General features: G+C 45.1%; 2 protein-coding genes, 1 long non-coding RNA gene and 1 pseudogene across 3 annotated transcripts; all 4 read left to right on the top strand.

The window, feature by feature from the left end:
* Positions 1 to 207: 207 nt before the first annotated feature.
* LOC123084605 (disease resistance protein RGA5-like) lies at positions 208 to 11,233 on the top strand (annotated as a pseudogene).
* A 4,934-nt stretch (positions 11,234 to 16,167) lies between these two features.
* LOC123083646 (LRR receptor-like serine/threonine-protein kinase RGI3) lies at positions 16,168 to 17,069 on the top strand. The gene has a single exon (XM_044505622.1). It carries the CDS (start codon positions 16,295 to 16,297, stop codon positions 16,904 to 16,906), a length of 612 nt encoding a protein of 203 aa, XP_044361557.1. The 5' UTR covers positions 16,168 to 16,294; the 3' UTR covers positions 16,907 to 17,069.
* Positions 17,070 to 17,995: 926 nt separating this feature from the next.
* LOC123083647 (MDIS1-interacting receptor like kinase 2-like) lies at positions 17,996 to 19,522 on the top strand. The gene has a single exon (XM_044505623.1). The coding sequence runs from the start codon at positions 18,209 to 18,211 to the stop codon at positions 18,758 to 18,760; it is 552 nt and encodes a 183-aa protein (XP_044361558.1). The 5' UTR covers positions 17,996 to 18,208; the 3' UTR covers positions 18,761 to 19,522.
* Positions 19,523 to 19,907: 385 nt separating this feature from the next.
* LOC123083645 (uncharacterized) lies at positions 19,908 to 21,116 on the top strand. The gene is made up of 3 exons (XR_006439345.1): positions 19,908 to 20,339; positions 20,449 to 20,632; positions 20,735 to 21,116. It is a non-coding gene; the product is annotated as an uncharacterized lncRNA (long non-coding RNA).
* Positions 21,117 to 24,396: the final 3,280 nt, after the last annotated feature.

Here is a 24,396-nt window from a genome sequence, read left to right as displayed (position 1 = left end):
CCGATGGAATACTATGAACACAAAAGTGGTGAAAGTTCCACGGAGAATGACGAGGAAGCTCCTATTAGGAGCAAAAGACAGAGGACGGCAAAGTCTTTTGGTGATGATTTCCTCGTGTATCTTGTGGATGATGATACTCCCAGTTCCATTTCAGAAGCTTATGCATCTCTGGATGCTGACTACTGGAAGGATGCGGTCTGTAGCGAGATGGACTCCATCTTGGATAACGGGACATGGGAGATCATTGATCGTCCTTACGGTTGCCAACCATTGGGATGTAAGTGGGTGTTCAAGAAGAAGCTTAGGCCCGATGGTACTGTTGAGAGGTGTTCAAGAAGAAGCTTACGGCTGCGCCTTCTCCCTCCCGCAGCTCCTCGTGGGCGGCCGCCTCATTGGTGGCCCTAAAGATGTTAGGCAGCTGCACCAGGCCGGCGGGCTGCAGCCTCTCCTCGACGGCGCCCCAAGGCCGAGCCCGGCCTTCGTCTGCCAAGCCTGTAAGAGGGTCAGCTCCGAGCCGTGCCCAAAGTGCAGCGAGTCCCGCAACAAGATGCTAGATCACGGCGTTATTGCCGACGAGCAGGACAAGGTTGTCCTTTTTTATCCAACCCAAGGTGACACTTGGCTTCTCTCCTTCCTAATTCCCTATCCCTCTACTATAAAGAGAGCCGTTTCCTTATCTCCCCGGGCCAATCCGAGGACGCCTATGAAAAGGTTGTTTAGATTTACAAAAAGGTTGCTTGAATTTACGAAAAGTTTGCTTGGATTTACTAAAGGGTTGCTTAGATTTAAGAAAAGGTTGTTTAGATGTATACATGATTTATTCCTTATTTAAAATTTAAAAAATTGGAAAATTCACTTCTTTATTTTATTAATTTAGGATCCAGAAGAAGTAGTTTTTCTTTGATCCATATCTTATTTGATGCTGACATAACTCGATCTTGTTGCACTATAGGCAGTATTACTTATATCTAAAATAAAGTAGGCGCAGCTGATTTCTTCTGTTAGTTTGTATTATATGCAACATCTGCTTGTGTAAACTAAATCATTCTTTCTTGTCTATGTTTCTTTTCAGAAGTTTCAGTGGGAGATAGAGGCAGAGAGATGGGTGCTAGTTTCAGTGTTTCTCTGGGCGGCATGAGACCCCTTCTTAAGAAGCTTGACATGATGCTAGGTCCTCATGGATGCAAGCTGACCAAGGGGGTCAATGATAGGTGTCAGCTCCTCAAAGATGATCTTGAAGAAATAGCCACATACCTTGAAGATCTGTTAGAGGTGGAGGACCCTCCCCTGGCGGCCAAGTGCTGGATGAAAGAGGCACATGAGTTATCTTATGACATCCTAGATTGTATTGACAACTTTGTGCCCCCTCACCAGTCTCTTGGCTACAAATTTGACCACAACATGACTCATGTTAAGATTCCCAAGAGGCTCAAGTGGCAGAAACAGATTCAATATGCAGCTCCTGATGTGTCAGGACATGTTATCTCCAAAACCATCCGTTTTGATGTAATTTGTGCTCCCAGGAGGCTCAAGTGGTACCAACAGATCGTTGAAAAGGTATCAGAATTTAGGATTTATGCCCAGGAGGTGGTTCGACGGTACGACAGATACCAGGTCCACTGTTGTAGCACCTCGGTGGCAAGTAGATTTTCGGCCATTGGGCCTATGATGCCAATGCCGCCACCGCCTTGTGAGAAAACTTGTTCCGGCCTAGTAATTGATGGTCGGATGAGCAAGTTTATCAACTCCCAGCTGGCTAATGATGAGAATCGGCAGCTCAGGGTGGTGTCTATTCACGGATCTAGATGTCTTGGTAAAACAATGCTTGCCAAAGTGTTGTATAATAAATTGGGGAGACAATTCCATTGTCGGGCTTTCATCCGGGTGTCCAAAAAGCCTGATATGAAAAGGCTTTTCCGCGACATGCTCTCACAAATCCAGCGAAAGCATCCCCAAGAAGCGAAGCGCTTCTGATGAACTTCACATTACTGCTGAAAATATCAGGAATTATCTACATGCCAAGAGGTACTTATTTTCCACATGCAAATAGTATGTACTACTTATTTTCCACATGGTCCAGAATTGCATGTACTACATTAAATCCCTACAGGTTGCTCTTTTGATTTTCACAAAAAAAAGGCATGATGATATATAGTCAATGTCTGAAAAGATGTTTCTCAGACAAGCTTTACAGTGAGCTGAAAAAGCTTGATAGTAAGCGTTATAGTACATACCTGTCCAGTCAACGGACATTAGTTTTACTCTTCAAGTCAGCACTAACTTGATGCTGTTAGTAACATTTAACTTCAGGTTAATACCATAAGTCCTGGACATGTATGGACCAAAATTTCATTCTTCCTAGCGTATCTAACTGTTGTTACTGTTAGGCTGACGCATAAATGTGACATGTGTGCATTCTTGACATGCAGGTACCTAATCGTTGTTGATGATTTATGGGATACATGAGCATGGGATGTTATTAATCAGCTTTTCCCCAAGTGTTGTCAAGGAAGCAGAATAATAACAACTACACAGATCGAAGATGTTGCATTAGCATGTTGCTACGATGACCCAGAGCAAGTTTTTGAGATGAAACCTTTGGATGATGATCCCTCAAGGAACTTATTCTTCGGCGGGATTTTTGGCTGTGAAAGTGACTGTCCTGAAGAATTGAAACAAGTTTCAAGCCAAATTATAGAAATATGTGGTGGTTTGCCGCTAGCCACCATCAGCAGTGCTAGTCTTTTAGCAAAGTTGCCTTTTGTATCAGTGGATTTATTGACACACATACATGATTCGCTAGTGTCTTGTTTGTCACCAAATTCAACTTCAGAAAGAACGAGACAAGTACTGAACCTCAGCTACAACAGCCTTCCTCATTACCTCAAGACATGCTTGCTCCAACTTGGTATGTATCCAGAGGGGTCCATGACCTGGTCAGGCAATGGGTGGCTGAAGGGTTTCTTGCTGCAAGTGAAGGGCAGAATATGGAAGAAGTTGCAGGAATGTATTTCAATCAACTTGTTGATAGAAGATTTATCCAACCTGTGTCTATCAACTTCAACAATGATGTGGTGTCCTGCACAGTGCATGCCGTGGTGCATGACCTGCACAAGTCTGCTGAAGAGAATTTCACTGTGGTAGTAGATTACAATCGAAAAAATTTGACACTTTCTCATAAGGTCCGTCGACTATCTCTCCAACTTGGTGATGCAAAATATACCAAGATACCAGCAAATATCAGAAAGTCGCAAGTACACTCACTTGGAGTTTTTGGATTATCAGAGTGCATGCCTTGCATTAATTGGAGAGTTCAAGCTTGTTCGTGTTCTGAACCTTCAACTGTCTCGCCATCATAATGGAGACCAAGACCTGTCCATAGACCTCTCTAGAGTATCAGAACTTTTCCATCTTAGATATCTGAAGATTGTTTGTGATGTCTGCATAAAACTTCCGAGCCGTATGAGAGGGCTGCAGTGCTTGGAAACACTGGATGTTATGGATACACCAAGAGGCACTTATGTTCCATGGGACATTATATATCTCACACACTTGTTGCACCTCAGTCTTCCTCCTGACACAAATCTGCTTGATTGGTCTGTCGGTGACGATCTGAGCCTTTGCAGGCCGAACCACCTGCAGGATCTTTGCATTTCTACACTGCCTTCTTCTGAGTCTGACCATCTGGTGAGAAACATGGATGCTGTGGCTTATTTAATGTATGAGCATGACAGCCTAAAAACTGTAAAACTGGTGGCTCACGGATCCTCGGTTAGCTATGCAAGTATTTTGTGGATTTTGGATAAACAACCCCACCATCTACAGAGATTTGAGGTCTCGCCACACAGCCCCGTCATATTTTGCAAAATTTATAAGCGGAAGAAACAACTTGGCAACCTATGCATTCTGAAGATTGCAGTGGATGGATTGTCAGTAAATGATGTTGGTATTCTTAGTGGGTTGCCTGCCCTTACTGCTCTGTCGTTGTATGTGGAGAACCCACCTGATGTTAAGATAATCTTTGGCACGGCTGCCGGATTCACAGCTCTCAAGTACTTGAAGCTGAGGTTCATGAGTGGAATAGCTTGGCTAAAATTTGAGGCGGACGCAATGCCTAATCTCTGGAAGCTTAGGCTCGTTTTCGACGCCATCCCCCAAATGGACCAACGACTTGAACTTTATTCAGATCATGACCAGTGGAAACAATATCGACATGGTAATGCATTAATCAACATCGACCATATGACAGGCCTTAGAGAGGTTTCTGCAAAATTTGGGGGTGCAGCTGCTGATCTGAAGTATGTGTCGAGGATGGATGTAGTTAGCAATCATCCAAGCAATCCCATAATGGATGTGCAATTAGTGGATTCTGGTTCCCATCGTACAAAAAGGTATCATGCTCTGATTGTTGTACAGTCCAAGCTAAATCATCGAGGTCACCAGAGTCCCTTTCGTGCCTGCATCCTCCAGGTATGCTTTTTAGTCAACAGGAGTTCTAATAAATTACTTGTAGAAACTTTACGAATTAGCAAAACGATGAGCTATTGAGTTTTGTCAGGTGCAGATTGTGGAGAGCGGCAGGATGTGGTCTCATGGAGCAATACCATTGGTGTGATAGGTCGGGAACTCTTCATCTATTGCCTTCACGGCCTCTCCAGGTGGGAATATGGCTCCATCGCCTCCCTCAACCGTGATTTCAATTCGGTGGTTCATAACAGGGACATCTACCGCCTGCGTCGCAAGAATGGGGTCGCAGAGCACTGGATATACCTCTCTTGTGGTAATAGTCGCCAAGAGTGGGACGCTTATGACCCGTCCACTGGGCGCTGGATCCAAGTGCCCAAGATGCCACCGGCTGGAATCATCAACTGGGAGTCGTTTGCTGTAGGAACCGAGCTGCTGGTGTTTGGGGGCTACGGAAGGTTTGCCTTGAGATATAGCATCCTTACCAATTCATGGACATGGCTGGCTGATGCTGATGTGATGAACACCCCGCGGTTTGGGTTTGGGTCAGCAAGTGTCGGTGGAAAGGTGTATGTCGCGGGAGGCTTTGATTCTTCGCATAGTGTAATGAGCTCCGCAGAGATGTATGACTCAGAGGCGCATACTTGGACACCCCTTCCCAGCATGAATAGGGCTAGGTGCAGATGCTCTGTCGCATTCATGGACGGCATGTTCTATGTCATCGGTGGTAGTAGCAGTAGCGGTGAGGTATTGACATGTGGTGAGGAGTATGACCTGAACCGACATTCATGGAGGGTCATCGACAACATGTCTCTGGGGCTCAACCAGACAAGAACGGGAGCTCTTCCGCTCATTGCAGTTGTGAACAACGAGCTTTATGGCGCTGATTACGGTGAGATAATGATTTGAAGCAGTATGATAAGCGGGACAACAAGTGGATCACTCTTGGAAAATTGCCTGCGCTGTCCACAAACATTGGCTGGGACAAGGCGAACTAGTTCATCGCACCTCCCATGAGCCACTAACTCAGCTCTCCCTCAGTCACGACCGAACGAAGTCCCCTGGCGGCTCCTGCCTAGGGTTTGAGATACCTCCGGTGGCGACACCGTGAGGACGGATCGGACTCTACCACCAAAACTAATCCTCCCCGGCTAGGTTATCGGGCTGATTAAGGGGATAGCCTCGCTATCCACCCGGCCTTGGTTCCTGTCGCGGGTCGCTAGGGTTTTGGTGGCTTGGAAGAAAGCTCGTTAGGGTTTGCTGATGGCGGACTCAGGCTCACAATCGTCAGCAGGAAGTGCGGCCCCAGGAGGCAAGCCAATCGGGGTTGAGGAGATGATCGGAAAAATCAAGTTACAAGAACGGGAGGAGGATGACTTGATCTTTGAAGAGGAATTCCCAGATGAGATCGAGGAAGCAGAGTTCATGGCGCTGGCGACGGTGCACACGAACAAGCCTTTCAGTCGAGGATCGTTCTACGATACGATGCGACTCGCATGGAGTCTAGCACAAGGAGTAACCTTCAAACCCCTGGGTGAAAATTTGTTCTCTCTGACGGTGAATTGTCTAGGGGATTGGAAGCGGGTCACAGAGGAGGGCCCGTGGCTGTTTCGTGATCATGGTGTGCTTATTGAGAAGTACGATGGATACACCAGGTATGAGGAGGTAGTCTTGGATAAACTGGCTGTTTGGATTCAGATTGTCGATCTCCCTCCGGTTTTCAGGAAGGATCATGTGGTTAGATCGCTAGCAAAGAAAGTGGGGGTTGTGGAGAAAGTAATGTTAAACCCTAGATGGGGCGAGGGAAGGATTGTGAGGATCAGAGTCAAGCTTGACATTCATGAACCACTAATGAGATATGTCTCCATCACTAAGGATGGGAAGACGGTGTACTACTCGGTGCTTTACGAGAAGATGCCGGTATTTTGCTATGTGTGCGGCCATATGGGTCATACATACCTCGAGCATGACAATGGAAAGCACGACCCGATGTCCATGGAGTGGGGAGAGTTCATACTTGCGCCGCGCCGGGGAGAGAGGAGGCAGCCAAGGCAAAGTCCGATGGGGAGACAGAGGGATAGGGCTACAGCTGATGGTTCCAGGAGGAAGGACTCGGAGGACGATGAACTGAAGGACACGTGCACTAGCCCTGTAAAACCCACTGGAGGGTCGATCCGGGACAAGTCCTCTGGTCGGAAGAGACTCACGTTTGATGGGGTGACTGCGGATCCAGTGGCCCATGCAAGTATGTTGCCAGGCCAGGCACACGAGACCCCGATCGTTGCCTCGTCTACGTTGGTGGTGCATGCACACGGTATGCTGACAACAGAGAAGGAAGATGATGATGGTGACACTTCTTCGCATGACTCGAAGAGGTCAAAGATGGACAACATGGCTGTGATGGATGCCAGCCACACTTTATCGGCGAGCTCCAAGAAGGGGCTCAACCGGTCGCAATGAAAATCCTCGTGTGGAACTGTCGCGGGATGCGGAAGCCCGCGGCAGTTCGTGCGCTCTTGGGGATCCAAGAGCGATTAAAACCAGATGTGTTGTTCCTGTCTGAAACACACCTGGATATGGCTAAGTCAGGGAAGTTGAAAAGGAGATTAGGGTTTGATGAGATGGAAGTTTCAGAGAGCGACGGCAGAAGTGGTGGACTGATCATGCTATGGCAAACCACCCTGGGAGTCTCATCTAGTGTTGTTCATTCAAATTATATTGATATACGGATTAAGGAGACAACAACAACAGGATGGCGCTTCACAGGTTTCTATGGCGAGCCAAGTAGTGACCGAAAACTTCTCTCGTGGGAATACTTGCGTGGATTGCATGCAATGTCAAATTTGACATGGTTAGTGGCAGGTGATTTCAATGAAATCCTGCAAGCCTGTGAGAAGGAAGGGGGGGCTGCACGCCCTCAGAGATGCATGCAGGCATTTAGAAATGCTTTGGGCGAATGTGAGCTTGATGATCTTGGCTACTCGGGGGACATTTTCAGCTGGCGTAGAGGTCGGATACGAGAGCGACTCGACAGAGCAGTATCAAACAGTTCTTGGGCTGATCTTTTTCCAGCATACGGTGTTGTGAATGAACCTTTTAATAAATCGGATCACCGACCGGTCCTAGTTGACACTGACTTTCAGCTTGGATTACAGCCTAGGGGGCCGCCGGGACCGAGGAAATTCAAAGCCTGGTGGCTTGCGGAGGAGGACATGGAGGTAATAGTTCAAGCAGCTTGGGATCGGGCCAAGGCCAGTGGGACCGAGGCCTACTCTCAGGTGACAGGAGACATTCATGCAGCTTTGCATGTTTGGGATAAAGAGACTCTAAAGGGCCCCAGGACCCGTTTAAGGAAACTACAGAAAGAGCTAAACGACGTGATGTCGGGCCCCTTGACGGACGAGGTAGTGGCTTGCCAACGCGACTTACACATGCAAATTGAAAATCTACTAGAGCAAGAGGAGATATATTGGATGCAGAGGGGGCGGGCAGACTGGCTCTGTCGGGGTGACCAAAGCACGGATTTCTTCCACCGTGCAGCCACGGGGAGACGCAAGAAATTTTTTATCAAGGAATTGAAAGGGGATAACGGGGAATGGATTGAGGAGGAGAATCAACTGAAGGGCCATGTGGCGCACTATTTTGAGGGACTGTTTTCCTCGGACGTGCAAGAACCGGACCAAGCAGTTTTGGACAAGGTTAAACCGAGGGTTTCTGATGCAATGAATGATGAACTAACAAAACCCTATTCCAGGGATGAAGTGAAGAGAGCAATGTTTAACATTGGAGATCTTAAAGCACCGGGCCCTGATGGTTTGCATGCGGTGTTTTATAAACGGTTTTGGCAACAATAGGAAGATCCCGGATGGATGGAACAACACCACAATCGTTCTCATCCCAAAGGTGGAAAACCCGGTGGTCATTACACAGTTCCGCCCTAATAGTCTATGCAATGTCGTCTATAAGGTGATTTCGAAACTGCTAGCTAACAGACTCAAAAATCTGTTTCCGGAGCTTATCTCTCCTAATCAAAGCGCTTTTGTACCCCGGCGCTTGATCACGGACAACTTTTTAGTTGCTTTTGAGACCTATCATGCTATCAAGAGGAAGAGAACGGGGAAGTTTGGAATCTGTGCGGTTAAACTTGATATGCACAAGGCCTACGACAGGGTTGAGTGGGTGTTTCTGAGAGAATCATGCTTCGGATGGGATTCACAGCTGATTGGGTGTCGCTCATTATGGAGTGTGTACGGTCAGTTAATTATCAAGTTCGTTTGAATAACTCTTTTACAGATTTCTTTGTTCCTACTCGAGGCCTCCGCCAAGGAGATCCACTATCACCTTACCTATTTTTACTTTGTGTGGAGGGCCTCTCTAGTTTACTCATCCAGGAAGAAGAGATGGGAAATCTGATAGGAGTGAGAGTATGCCGGGAGGCGCCGGTTGTCTCTCACCTCCTCTTTGCGGACGATTCACTCATCATGATGCGAGCAGATGCAAACAATGCAGCAAGCCTTGGTCGAGCTCTTGATGACTATTGCGCTGCCTCGGGGCAACTAGTGAGCGAGGCTAAGTCAAGTATTTTCTTCAGCCCCTTTACGGCCGTGGAAGTGCGGGCTGAGGTTTGTACATCTTTGAACATTATGGCTGAGGCAATTACTGATAAGTATTTGGGGTTGCCCCCGATCGTTGGAGTGGAGAGAACCGACTGCTTCCAACATATTGTTGATAGAATCCTGAATAGGATCAGAGGTTGGAAGGAGAAGAAACTCTCTTTTGGAGGAAGAGAAGTGTTGTTGAAAGCTGTCATTCAAGCTATTCCTTCATATGCTATGCTAGTCTTTAAGCTACCAAAACAGATTTGTAATGCGATAATAACTGCTATGTCACAGTACTGGTGGGGAGACGAGGATGAGAAGAAGCATATGCACTGGTTTGCGTAGTGGAAAATGTGTGTGCCACAGAGCAATGGAGGTATGGGTTTTAGAGATGTACACTGCTTCAATCTGGCGCTCCTAGCAAAGCAGTGCTGAAGATTGTTAGCAGAACCAGATTCTTTATGTGCCAGAGTATTGAGGGCAAAGTATTTCCCGGACGGTGATTTGCTGAACTGTTCCCTTAAGAAATGCAGTTCTTATACATGGCAAAGCTTGTGGAGTGGTATTCAGACTTTCAAAAAAGGTTATATATGGAGAATGGGAGATGGCACTCAAATAAGTATCTGGAGTGATCCTTGGGTACCCAGCAGCCCAAACAGGAAGGTAATGACTCCACGATGTACTATCTTACCTACAAAAGTTTCTGAACTTATGGATGAGGAGAATGGGTGCTGGGATGAGCAACTTATTAGACATATATTCTGGCCCATTGATGCAACTCGTATTTTGAATATACCCGTGGCTACGGGGATGATGGAGGACTTTGTTTCATGGCACTACAAACAAATCTGGAATTTTCTCGGTCAGGACGGCTTATCACATGGAGTGAGATCATCAACACGGACGAAAGTTGAGGCAAACGAATTCGGTATTGTCTTCAAGTACTAGTCCTGTTTGGCGCATTATATGGAAGCTTCGAGTACCGGCAAAAGTTAAAGTGCATGTTTGGCGAGCCCTGTATGGTGCAATTCCGTGTCGGGGTGTGCTAGCAAACCGACATATGATCACAACTTCCGACTGTCCAATTTGTGAAGCTGACTGTGAAAGTGTTCGCCATTCGTTTTTCAGATGCAACAGGGTCAAAGAAATCTGGACAAAGCTGGGTTTGCTTCCCACTATAAATGAACTTTGTGAAGCTGAGTCGGAGGGCTCGTCGGTCCTAGGTGATCTGTTACTGATGCCCAATGCCATTGTACCATCGCTCCCGGGTGTGACCAGGAAGGAGCTTGCGGCGGTGGCGGTGTGGTATATCTGGTGGGAGCGCAGGTGTTTTACCCATGGCGAGGCCATACGAGAACCGGCTCGGTCGGCCCAGGCTATTGTCACTTTGACAAAGAACTTCATGAGATCAAGGAAGCAAGGGGCGATGCAGATCAAAAGGCATGGATGGACTAGACCAGCTGAAGGTTTCGTTTGCCTCAATGTCGATGCTTCTTTCGACTGAGACAACGGAACTGGCGGCACGGGGGCTATCATTAGAGACTCCATGGGAACCTTTATCGCGGCGTCGGCGTGCAGTATTCGTTTCGTGGAGGATGCAGAAACAGCAGAAGCTAGAGGCCTCAAGGATGGCTTGATCTTGGCGAATAACGCTGGATGCAATAAGGTGGAGATCCAAGCTGACTGCATGGACATGATTCAAACCATGCAACAGGGAGGAAATTCTTTGGGACCAGCGGCAGCTATCTACGAAGAATGTGCTTTTTTATGTCGTAATTTTATTTCAGTTAAATTCTGTCATTGCCCTAGGGAGGCCAATATGGCGGCTGATTTGTTGGCTACAAAGTCGGAGCCCTCGAGAACTATTGTGTGGCAGACCGAGGCTCCGGACTTTCTGCTTGATGTACTCTCAAACGATGTAGCCCTGTTTTCGCATGAAATATAAACCGCCATGATGGCATTTCCCTCAAAAAAAAAACATTGGCTGGGACATGGGTTTCCGAGCGTGTGGTGACCGGCTGATTGTTATTGGGCCTCCAAACAATTCTACTGACTCAAAGGTGGTTGAGCTTCATTCATGGACCCCGGATGGGCAACCGCCTGTGTGGAATTTGTTTGCCACACGGCCATATAGGGGCTACTGGATTGCGAGCGCCGTGATGGGTTGCTGAGTTGGTCAACTGAATAAAGGTTTAGATGCATGCAAGATATGAGTAAGTTACTTACCTTGTACTCGCTTTGTATATTTTTTTCTTTATCCAGTTTGCTCTCCATGATTTGAATGACACAAAGTTTCTGTTCATATTTGCATGCAGTGCTGGCTGTGCCTCATTCTGTCTGAATTTCCTGGGAGAGCTCCGCTGATGATACAAAAAGAGAAGAGATGAACGAGTTCCAGAGAAAGTGCCTGCAGAAACATCCGAGTTTTAGTCTCTAGCTGTTATTTCCAGTTGCAATTTGTGTTCCAATAATGTTTTGACGCTTTCTACGAGATTCAGTCAGCTGTTCTGAAAATGTGTTTACTCGTAGTTTGGTATAGATTAATTTGCTATAAGAGTGTAAAATCATGATTAATTTTTCTTTCCAATTGTTTATTTTTCTTGAGTGATTTGATCAACCTGCAACCGAAAATAAGGAAAGGATGAACATGTTTTTCCTGCTTTTACTGCACTTGCAATACTCGTGTTCTGTGTGACGCTGGGATACAAACAGGCCAGGGACAGACACCCGGTGTTATTCTATATTTGCATAACAGTGAAATCCGTTATATGGTTCAATTTGCAAAAAATGATGGATATAGCTAGTAGCCTAGTACTGATCGACTCCTGAGTACATGCATAAAAATAATGTGTACTAGATGATCAACTATGAACTGACAATGGTCCTCCATTCAGTTACAGGATCATCTATCTGTATTATGTCCTACATTTTGCAGAGTTGTCATTTTTTTCTTTTCTTTTTGGTTTCCGATTGAATGAAACTACTGCACAACCGATCTGTGATCATATCATGTATAAATCGACAACTTTTTATCCCTATTTCTGAACTAGAAATTGGCACATCACGTGGACGTGGGAAAAAAAAAAGCAGACTCCTCTGCTCCAGCTGACTCCATCATATGGACGGAGGGAGACCCTCACGGTAATGGTGAATGCCATCTTTCTTTTTTCTTTGGAGCAAAGAGTGCTCCGCCACTAGACTAAATACTGCGAGAACCCCCACCTGAATCGAGAGCATCAGGAACCCTAGCTAGCTAGCTGCAGATCGACTCCTCTGCTACTGAGAAACGCCCGCGTCGCAGCGCCACGTGGCTGATCAGACGGTCACCAAAATTCGGCTGCCCCAGCTAGAAAAAGAAGAAATTCGATTGTGATTTTTTTCTTGGAACATTCAGCTGTGATGATGTGTCTTTATTCCAGGTGACCGTCCTATGATAGATTTTGTTTTTCATACAGCGTCGATTTGGAAAACCAAACTTTGCCTTGAGAACCAGAGTGTCGAGTAGTTTTACTCCTTTTTTCCCCCAAAAAAACTTCAAATACTATATTTTGAAACATAACATTGGCACGTGAGGTAGTTTTACTACTTTTTCCCCAAAAAAAAACTTCAAATACTACAAATTTTGAAACATAACATTGGCACTTGAGGTAGTTTTACAGACTATAATGTGACAGATTTACATTTACTCATACGCAAATGTGTGGCCGAGGAGCTACACGTCTTCATTCGGAGCAGGTGAATGACTTGCTTCTTTCGGAACCTGAACAATCTTGAACAGAGCAGAGAGCAAGACTGGACTTGTTGTTTTCCCTGCTGAACACTCTTCAACACTGCGTTTCATCGCCACAGCTTTTTCCCTTTGTATATTGTACCAAAAGTTTATAACAGCTGGTTAACCTTTCAGGCTTCTTGAAGAAGAACAGGCTCACTCTTTGCGACATGCCAAAGGCTGTTCCAACTTCCAACTCCACGGAGGTCTGACGATCCAACCAAACTGAAAAGAAATACACCAGTTTCTCACTACTCCCTCCGTTCCTAAATATTTGTCTTTCTAAAGATTTCAACAAGTGACTACATACGGGGCAAAATGAGTGAATCTACACTCTAAAATAAGTCTACATACATCCATATGTTGTGTCCATTTGAAATGCCTAGAAAGACAAATATTTCGGAACGGAGGGAGTACATCTCAAAATATGAGCAATTAACCTCGCTCGGGTCGAGATCATTCCTGTCGTTTCTGCATCATTGCGGTCTTCAGCGTGCTTTTCATGAGGCCTCTGGTGCACTTTGTCTCCGGCGATCAAGGCGGCCTCTGCGTGCTTATCATGAGGCATCTCGTGCATTAGTTAGCTCCTCCAGGTCAGTTGTTCCCTCATGCAGTGGGCGCACAGACATCTGACGGGGCCTCATTCCCAAGTCCGAAGCTCCTCCGAACCCACTGTTCAAGAGAAAGTGCCTGAAGAAACATCTCAAGGCTTCTTGAGTTGCTTACTGTTGTTTCTGTTATAATTTTGGTGTGCATTTGGAGTTTTGATGCCTTCTGGAGGAGACACTGAGAGAGAAAAGACACAAGGAGAGCAGGCAACAGCAAAGCAAATGGGAGGAAATTGGGGCCTAATTGCTTTCTGCTGAGCATCCAGTAGTAGCTTTTGTTTTTAACTCTGATCAAACTAAATCCTTTTGCATCCACAAGGAAGGAAGCAGAACAGTATGTTTCAAGCTACCACTAGCAGTCCTTTTTTTGCATCTATCTGTCTATGTTTATAAAGCAAAATTTGGTTGATGGAACAAGAAATAGTATTACTGTCATGAGTGCTTTGCTGATTATACGGTAATCTCGTGGTGCTGCTATCATAGTAGTACTTACATATTCTGCATGCTCCTGGCTTCAGACGATAATCCAACTACCGATTGCTGCATGTCATGTCCCTCTTGTTGTTCTCCTGTTCGTTACTGGCCGTCCTTGCCTTGTCGCACGCATCACCTGCAATAGCTGCTGCTGTACGTATGAGCTGATTGAACAAGGGACATACATATAGACAGAAAGGGCTGCTACACGCACTAACCAAGTATAGTATCAAGATGAGCAGTAACTACGAATTACGAATCCATACAAAATTTGTAATCAACTTCAAGTTCAGTTACTGAGTTTGTCTACAAGACAAACATGGCTGTCGATGCGGGAAATGAACTATACTCCCTCATATTCAAAGAAAGTGTTGTCGCTGTAGTTCAAATTTTATGTAAAGCCACGACACTTTTTTTGGGATCGGAGGGAGTACCAAATTATAGTAGTCAACTTCAAGTTCGGTTTCTGAATTTGTCAGTGCCGTACGTAGGTGTTTTGCCATCAGTTACCTTGGGGATAGTGTCTTACGTCCAAGCTTGCTTGTTGTGCACTGAAGATTTCAATTGTTCTCATGCCCCTATCCTGAAGAAAGAATGCAAAATAATGCACACCTATTTTCTTGTGATATAAATAAAGTAGAGAGACACACAAGTTGAACTAAATTAAGTCACGTTATATTTAGCCAAAAAAAGTTCCCCAACCTGACGATTTATGTAGAGAAAAGAATATAACGATTCAGTATTAGAGAGCAGAGTAAGCTTGATGGCCTTCCAATCCGCGCTATGATTGGTGCCACTCTGCATCAGATCTTCGTCTCAGTTTGCGTCTCCTGAGCAGAGCAGAGGACGGTGTGGAGAAGCGGAGACTCGTAACTTCCAGCCAAGCAGTCAGTATGGAGTCGCTCTATGAAGATCAGACGGCAGATGTGAAGCAAAATAATGCTAAGCACTTGGCAACAGCCTGTGTAGTACACCTGCAGCAAATTAATCTAGCTTTTAGTTTCTGTCAGGTATTTTGGATACGCCAGCAAATCAAAGTGTTGGAATAATATCTACGTACACCATACATTACCGTGTGAGAGATGCAACACAGCTATCCACAGATCGGTATGCACATGAATGGCTCCAACACGAATGACTACTTGACCGCTAGCTGGATGATCTGCCGTAATCTCATGCATGCATACTCTCCGTCAGGCACGGCAGGTTCTGCGGACTCTCATACGGTCTGCATACGGTCCAGACGGACATGGACAGAGGTGTGGTCGACTATTTCGTGAAATCGTTGATGGCGTGGTTGTGTTCATGACTTCATGGTCGTTGCGCGCGAAAAAACATCTGTACTATTCCGCTTCATGAACACACTTACGTAATTTTAGACACGCCATTATATTTTTGTGTAATAAAGTAGAGTACTTAGTAAAAATACCAACGGGTAAGCCTGTTTATGAAATCAATAAACTGTGAGCAACTTATACTGTGAGATTATATTAGCACATTACTGCTTCCTGCCTATATATGTACATTAGTATTAGTGCGGTCAAGGAATGAGAAAAATGGGTTACTTCTCCGGGAGTAGAAAATCGGGAAGGCTGGCATATATCCGCAGAAAATGGGTTACTGACGGACTGCAAATCTTGTACAGACATTATTTTAATCTTGAATGATTCAGTCTTGTTCAACTGCATCATACACTTGACCGGGTACACGAGACAGAGGGACATGCTTCAAAGTCCGTGGTACAATTTATAGTTTTCCATTCTCTGGGTTAAGCAACAAGAGCGACAGCAGTCGTTCTGCTGCCTGGTTTGGTCCATGCATCTGTGTTTTGACTTTCGGTTTGGGCTTTTTTTCGCCCCAGGCCGAGATGGCCGAATTTCGGCCATTTTCAAAAATTTCGGCTGAAATTTGACCAAATTTAGACTGCAATTTGATTTAAATTTGACCAAAATTTCCCAAATTTGAGCAATTTCGGCCTAAATATACTTTTCGCCTCAGGCCGAGATGGCCGAAATTCGGCCGAAATCCACTTTTTGCGGCCGAAAATCAAAACACAGCCATGCATCCATCGAATATTTGGAAGCTAGTACAACGTTGCCATACCGTGTGAGACATGCAACGCAGCCATCCGCAAATCAGTATGCACATGGCTCCCACACGAATGACGACTTGACCCATAGCTGGAGCTGACTGTAACTCTCATGCCTACTCCCCATCAAGCATGGCATGTTCCGCAGACTTCCGTGCCCACGGTTGTTCTCTTCTTTGACATATATTCCGTTAACATATCGACAGATGTGTGCTCGACTATTTAGTGGGCTGCCAATACTTCTTACAAGAATAAAACCACAGCCAATTCCATCCAGCCTACCTAGCTAGTCATGGAGATGGATCTACCACCCAAAATGCTTGCCTCTCTCACCATCACCATACTAATTATGATCATGGCCACCTCCGTCGCACTTGCGTCGTCGGATGCAGCGGTGCTCGAAGGACAAGCAAGAGCACTCCTCGTCTGGAAAGATAGCATCGACAACCAAAGCCAGCAGGCCCTGCGCTCCTGGGGAAACACGCCAGCGCCCTGCAATTGGCGTGGCATCACCTGTGGTACCGGTGTGCACCGGCACCGGCCAGTGATCAACGACATCTCTCTGCGGGGGATGCGGCTAAGAGGGGCTCTGGAGTCCCTCAACTTCTCGGCCTTGAGGAACTTGACACGCCTCGACCTCTCACACAACCTCCTTGCTGGGAGCATTCCTCCTAGTATCGAGGTCCTTGGCGAGCTCCATGCTCTCCTTCTGCAAGGCAACCAGATAAGAGGCTCAATCCCACTAGGTCTAGGAAATCTCACAAAATTGCATTCCTTAATGCTTCACGAAAATGATCTTTCCGGTGAAATACCAAGCCAAATAGGCAACATGAGTAGTCTTGTCACTCTCAACTTGTCAAGCAATCACTTGGTTGGTCATATCCCTTGTGAAATAGGACAGTAAAGCACTTAGTTGCATTAGATTTGCCCAGTAATAATCTATTCGGTAAAATACCAAGCAGCATAGCAGGTGGTTTGACCGAACTCACTAGTTTGTACCTTTACAGTAACAAACTTTCTGGACAAAATCCACAAGAAGGTTATCTTCTAAACTTAAAGGACCTACAACTTGGCATCAACGCACTCTCAGGTTCCGTCCCACGAAATTTACATAATTTGACCAAGCTTACTGTGTTAATACTATGGGGAAACAAACTTTCTGGGTTAATTCCACAAAAATAGATTAACTGTCAAATTTATAGTACCTGAGTCTTAGTGAAAACATACTCTCGGGTTCCATCCCAAATATTATAGGAAATTTGACCAAACTCACAACCTTGTCCCTTCGCAACAACCAACTTTCTGGGTTAATTCCAAAAAAGTTAGATTGCCTTTCAAACTTACAGTACCTGAGTCTTAGTGAAAATATACTCTCGGGTTCCATCCCAAATAGTATAAGAAATTTGACCAAACTTACAACCTTGTCCCTTCACAACAACCAACTTTCTGGGTTAATTCCACAAGAATTAGATTTCCTTACGAACTTAGAGTACCTGGATCTTAGTGAAAACATATTCTCGGGTTCCATCCCGAATTGCATAGGAAATTTGACCAAACTCACAATCTTTTACCTTTACAGCAACCAACTTTCTGGGCACATCCCTCGAGAACTAGGTCGCCTTGTGAACTTAGAGGATTTGGAGCTTAGCGACAACACACTAACTGGTTCCATCCCAAATAGCATAGGAAATTTGATTAAACTCACAGCATTGTACCTTGACAGCAACCAACATTCTGGACACATCCCTCGAGAACTAGGTTACCTTGGGAACTTAGAGGAGTTGAATCTTAGCAACAGCACACTAAGAGCAAGTACAATAGAGCTGAGTCAGCGGGCTGTAACGAATAAACTAGTATATTTCTGCTTAGTTGGAGGAAAGAGAAGAGGATAGAGAAGGTAAGCGGGCTCTTCGTGAAGAGCCAGCTCTAGCACGTGCTCTTAGGCACTTTGTGAGAATGAAAGGTGGGCCATATAATAAAAAAGTAATACACTCTTTTGATCTATTATTGTACATGTTGACTATAAGATAGGCTGTAGATGACATGACACTGGCTTATAGGCAGCAGCTGACTATACTATTAACCATGCTCTAATAGGTTCCATCCCAAATAGCATAGGAAATTTGACCAAAGTCACTATCTTAAATCTTTTCATGAACGAAATTTCTGGACACGTCCCTCGAGAACTAGGTCGCCTTGTGAACTTATGGGATTTGATCTTGGCCGTAACATGCTAACTGGTTCTATCCCAAATAGCATAGGAAATTTGACAAAACCCACAACCTTGTACCTTAGTAGCAACCAACTTTCTGGACACATCTATCGAGAACTAGGTCGCCTTGAGAACTTAGAGGACTTGATGCTTTACAACAACACACTAATAGGTTTCATCCCAAGTAGCATACGAAATTTGACCAAACTCACAAGTTTGTACCTCGATAATAACCAACTTTCTGGGCACATCCCTCGAGAACTAGGTTATTTAGTCAATTTAGACTACTTGTATCTTAGCTACAACACACTGACAGGTTCCATCCCAAAAGACCTAGGCAATCTCACAGAACTCGTTGGCTTGTACCTTGAAAATAACCAACTTTCTGGTCACATTCCCCGGGAATTAGGTTATTTGGTCAACTTAGAGTCCTTGTCTCTTAAAAATAATTCACTAACTGGTCCCATCCCAAATAGCCTTGGCAATCTGACAAAACTATATGAATTGTACTTTGGCCAGAACCAACTTTCTGGGCAAATTTCATGAGAATAGGTTGGTTGTTGAATTTGGAGTACCTAGAGCTTAACAACAACACACTTAACACATATTTCATCACAAACAGCCTAGATTGTCTTCCAGTAGAATTATCTTTGTGGAAAATTTCACAAGAAGCAGAAGGTGCACCATCCTCATCCACCCCTGCTGCTGCTCCTCTCCCTCACGGAACGGGAGCAAACCCCTGCGCCAGCTCCGCTGCCGTGGCACAAGCACGTCCTCACCGTGGCCCACTCCGCCTGCTCCTCTCCTGCACTCGTCCTCCTCGCAAAGAAAAAAGCCCACACCCTCGCCGCTGGGTCACTCGACACCGGCGCGCTCACCAGCGACTAGGCCACCGCCGCCGTGGCGCCCGCACCGGTGGCCCTGGCCCTCGCCGCCTTCTTCGACTGCTGCACGACCCCTCACGCCTGTGCCACCAACGTCGTTGCCGCGCTCTCATGCGAGGACGCGCGCCTGGGCCGTCCCGGAAGCGCCCGCCGCGTCCAAGGACAGGGCCGACGTCGCCACCAACCTCAGGAGGCTCCTACTAGGGTCCTCCAACCGCGCGGCCATCAGCGGTCTCGTTCTCCAAGGTGCCCGCCGTGCACGGGGCCTTCCGGGATTCGGCGTGGGCCCTCCACGCCTGGGTGCACGACGAGCTCAACGGTCCGGTACTGAAGCTCGGGAACCAAGGAGGAGACTTTGATGCTGATGACACTGGTGCACTCGATGTGCAACCTCAGCGCCGCTCGGGCACTGCTTCTTCCGTGCTAATGCTCCATCGGCATCATGCTACTGATGGAAAGGGCGTTCTTCCCGTGGATTCTCCAGTTGTTAAAGATTGGGGAACCCCCCAAACTAAAGCTATCGCTGTTGTTTGCTCCCTGCACTTGTCCTAAACTGGAGTCCCTACAGTACATGTTAAAGTGAAGAAAGCTACGGCGAACAGTGAATTAGCGAGGAGGAGATTCCTTCAAGTCCCCAAGGTATGAATTAATGAACCATTAATTATATTGCGCACGGTGTTGTTACTTGTCTTGAGTAGATTTCAGACGCATCTCTTGAATAAATAGCCACTCAATTTTGTAGTGCCTTTTTCTGTCTGAATGTTTATCATTACTGCTGCTAGGGAGGGAACACGTGGCTTTGGGAAACGGATACAGGAGAGATAATAATAAACCCATCGAAAGGAAGATACTGAGTATACAAAATTCTGACAGAGTTGCTACATATATAGGCTAGATATTGGCATTTACGTATGAGATAGAACTAAATCACAGAAGGTTGCTCGATGGAATGCTAGAGATCTGCGGCGTGCCTCCTGAGAAGTTCACAACGGCTTGCTCGAGTATCAGCAAGCTCGACAAACTGACATTCGAAGACATGAAAAAAAAAGAACTGGTATGTAGTATGTACACATCCAAACTCCATTTCTCTGTTTTGTTCACTGCTTGTATATGTTCTTTGTGACCTTGGTGTGGATTTATGTGCCATAATCCTCATTATTAATTCATTATGCTGCCTGTGACTGGCGCTGGAAGACTCTGCTCAGCTTATCCCTGGATCCTGCTCCTGTTTCTCCCACCAGGTGACACCCACACACTCTCAATTTGCTTTGGTTATACTTGCCCAACTAAATTAAATTGATACTACTAGTACTAACCATGCTTCACTGCTTGTTTGATGATGAAAACAAGGCTTGCGTTTGCAACTCATTTCTAGCGCGCCTTCATAAGCCTCCTGTGCAACGCTCAGTTCGAAGATCTCTCCACGTAGGATCTCTTCCTGACATACTCCCTGAACAGCGATTACCCCCTGACGCTGCCGGTTTACGTCGACTGGAGAAAGCCATCTGAGTCCGGTGCGACCATATATATTCCGGTGAGTTTTAATTTGGTCCTGTGACTTTGTAGTCTGTTGGGTGCACGCAAAAGGGAAGGGAAATGGATCTCCCGTGGCACGACTAATTGTTGACATTGGCAGGCGTGGGTATTCGACTGAGAGCCAAAAAGGCCTGTTGTTGGTGGAGAAACTTGATTACCTGCAGTCGTCCAAACTGTTGCAGAATATTTTCTTCAGCCTTTCCAAACCCTTGATGCACCAAGGAGGACACTTTGATGTGCTACTGCTGCTCCTGTACGCGGTAGGTGCACTCGATGTTCAACCTCGCCGCCGCTCGGGCACTGCTCCTGTGCTACTGACGGAAATGACACCAAGTTGCTTCATCGCGTGGATTCTCGCTGATCAGATCCAATTGTAAAGCTAGCACAGTTTTTTTTTTCCAACCTGAAGGTGGCATCCAGAGAAAACTACTTTCAGAACAACTGATCATTTCTCTCGTTTTTAGATACTAGCTTAATCGAGTTCAGCCTTCAACATGATGTATTTGAATACAACACTTTCTATCAAAGATTTCAGACAGGTTCAGGTGAGTAGTCATATCACTTGCAGAGATGTGAATTTCAGGGAAGTTCCACTTCTGAATCTGAGCAAAAAATAATAGTTTCTATCCTTGGGCATAACAAACAATCTGTGATGAAATGAAGCATAACAAAATCGAATTTTTGCTGCTGCCTTAAACAAGTTAAATTTTCACGGAACATCAAATACTCTGGCACAATGAAATGATTATCCATGGCTTCCGAATGAAACATGACATCATCATCATCATAAAATAAGAACATTTTCCTCAAAAACAACATGACATGCAAGCATCTTGGTTCTACTCAAGCTTGATCCTGCCAAATCACTTGTACCCAATGGGGGTCTGTGACACTAAACGGGACATATATCAGCAACCTGACAGGGTTGAGGAAGCTCCGCATCAGCGGAATTTTATGGTTATATACTGCTAGCTCGATAAGAGCTCGCGTGGAGTCTTTGGCCAAACTGCAGAAAATCCAAGTCATGGACGGTTCTACTATTCTGTCCAGTAAGTATGATGAGGGCACCAGCTGCTTCGAAGGTTATGTGCCCCCTACACAACTCCCATGTTCTACACATGTCGCGCAAACAACCTGGGCTTTGAGCAAAGATCGGTTCCTCACTTCTTCCGAACCTCACCCTTTTATCAAAAGATGTGGAGAGTCCAGATCTGAAGATCTTTGGACTATTTCCAGAGCTTGTTACCCTCCGGCTGCACACGCCGGCCGGTCTCCACCATGATGTCATGGGGGTGCAGGTGTATTCCTCAAGCTGCGGTCTTTCAGGATAAATAGTCGTCTATGTGCAAACCATGCAAAAGGCGGACAATGTGCGAAAGGCAATTCAAAATTCTCACTTTTATTTTTGATAACATCAAAACCAGGTGCATCTACAATGACGCATACCGTGGATAACTTACCATGAGATCACAGATCGAGTAACACCAACTTGATGCAGAAATTCAGGCACCTTTTGTGATGTGAAGAAACAATTCAGACTGAATATTCTCACACTCGCCTGAAGAATAGTTGGAGTTACATAGTACTCCCTCTGTCCCAAAATAACTGACTCAACTTTGTACTAACTTTATAAAGTTAGCACAAAATAAGCACTTATTAAAAGTTGAGTCAATTATTTTGAGACGGAGGGAGTATTAGGCTACTTACTAAGAGATTAGGAATCAAATAGAAGGCATATTTCATCTTGATGCTTTTACCATAAAACACTGTAAGCTTCCCTGGTGCATATAATCGTACACCAAGACAAGACTGCATCAAAGTTGAATCAATTATGGAGAGAATATTCTCATGCTGCAAGCTGGTTACCATCTCATTCTCTGCGAGATGAACGCTTGTTGCATTAACTCAAGGTTTCAGAATCTTATTTGCAGTATCTATAAGTTGCCATGAAAACTGTGCCTTGTAATTCTCCCTTCCCAATCAACATATCTGCATTATAGAGAAATAAAATTAGCTTTCACTTTTGCTGAAGGAAAAAGAATATGTATATGAAAGTAATGCAGATGTCGAAGGAAATTGCCTGATGACAAGTTTGATGTCGCAAGTTTCAGTTACAGCCTACATAGTACTGAAGAATACTTCTACCGAGGAGATCCTAATTCAGTGTGAGGCCATACCACATCAATCAACGAGAAAGAGAAGATAGATTCTCGCTCAACAACTGAAGTGGATTCACATTCTGGTTCATAGCTCAACCTTGGATTTGCATCACGTTTCAGGGATTTACTGCCTTGGTGGACAAAAGTGTTGTAACAGGCGGCTTATGCCTCATCGCCAATTGAACCATAGACACTTTGGCTGATTCAAAAGATGAGCTTGTTTGATGGCTGAAGATTTTGCTTTGTGGGCAACATCGGTCAGACTCAGACATTTTTCTGACAGTAAAAATTAGGGTACTGACAGTGCTTTGCCCTTGCAAGTTACAAACAGCCTGCATAGGAACCTGAAGAAATTACTGTGGATTGCATGTGAAGTGGTCATTAACTGAGACATGAATAGGTGACACGAGAAATGGGCAAAGAACAGCAGCAACTTCCTGCAGGCTGCACCAAAATTGCTGTTGGAGCTGGTCACTGAAGAAGGACGACGACGTAGATGAACAGGGCTGTTGGCGCTGATGCTTGCTCGGCCGTTCTCATCCAACCTGCCTCTCCTGTCTTCCTCTCGCCTTGGTCTCAGTGGATGCTCACACGCACACAAGGTGTTCCAGCAAATGGACACGAGTTAAAACAGGGCAGCAGCACACACACACAGTGACACAGGTTAGTTTTTCAGGCAACAAATGCCCCCTTTTCCATCTCCCCACTGAACCAGTAACACAAGCCGGCTCTGCTCTTTTTCATGTCCAGTTACAAAAGCCAACACCTTGTGTGGGGAGAAGGAAAAGGCTGAACAATTTTGTTCAAATATAAATTAAACAATTTTGTAATAAAGCTGAACAATTTTAACTACACAGTGAACATTTTTGTGATATACGCAAAACAATATTTAAAGCACATTCAACATTTTTGTGGTACATTATGAACATTTTCGTAATATACACTGAACAATTTCTAGCTAAACGATGAACAACATTTAAATACACATTGAATATTTTTGTGATATACGCTGATTTTTTTAATTGTGCACAAATTTTCTAAAATTGAACAAAATTTGAAAACCATGAATAATTTTTGAACATGATTTTTTTTGGAATTTCATACTTTTTCAAATACAAAGGATAAAAATAAAAGCGAAAAAATATAAAAGAAAAGAAAAGGAAAAAAGAAAAAAATACAAAATACAAAATAAAAAGCAAAAGCAAAAGATAAAAAACAGAAAAAGTGGGGAAATGGCAAAATAGAAAAATATAAAAAACTGGTTGAGGGAACACAAAAGTGGCATGCTTGGCAGTGCTTGAACGCTCGAAGTTTGCGCCCTTCAGCAAAAGCGTAGCAGTTTGACGTGTGCGAGCAGTTTGCGGGCACCTTCAGCACCTTTGCCGGCACCCTCCGCGTCACAGGCGACCTGTAGCGGGCCGGCCCAGTATGGTGCTCTGAAACACAGATCACTAGTGAAAACAACCACGAATTTGGAAAGGCTTATACAAATTGGAAAATTTTCAAGGAAATAAAAAATCGATCTGAGAAAATTTCACGAATTAAGAAAAAAAATCATCGAGTTGAAAAAAGTTCAGGAATTTTGAGAATGTTAATGAAATTT

This window comes from Triticum aestivum, chromosome 4A (genome assembly GCF_018294505.1).
Source record: "Triticum aestivum cultivar Chinese Spring chromosome 4A, IWGSC CS RefSeq v2.1, whole genome shotgun sequence".
In the NCBI taxonomy this organism is placed as follows: Eukaryota; Viridiplantae; Streptophyta; class Magnoliopsida; order Poales; family Poaceae; genus Triticum; species Triticum aestivum.
Note: the sequence above shows the minus strand (reverse complement) of the source record. Positions and strands in the feature narration are given on the sequence as shown.

Coding starts and splice junctions, on each gene's coding strand:
- LOC123083646 (XM_044505622.1), top strand. CDS start 16,295: ATGGAGATGGATCTACCACCCAAAATGCTTGCCTCTCTCACCATCACC.
- LOC123083647 (XM_044505623.1), top strand. CDS start 18,209: ATGGGATTTGATCTTGGCCGTAACATGCTAACTGGTTCTATCCCAAAT.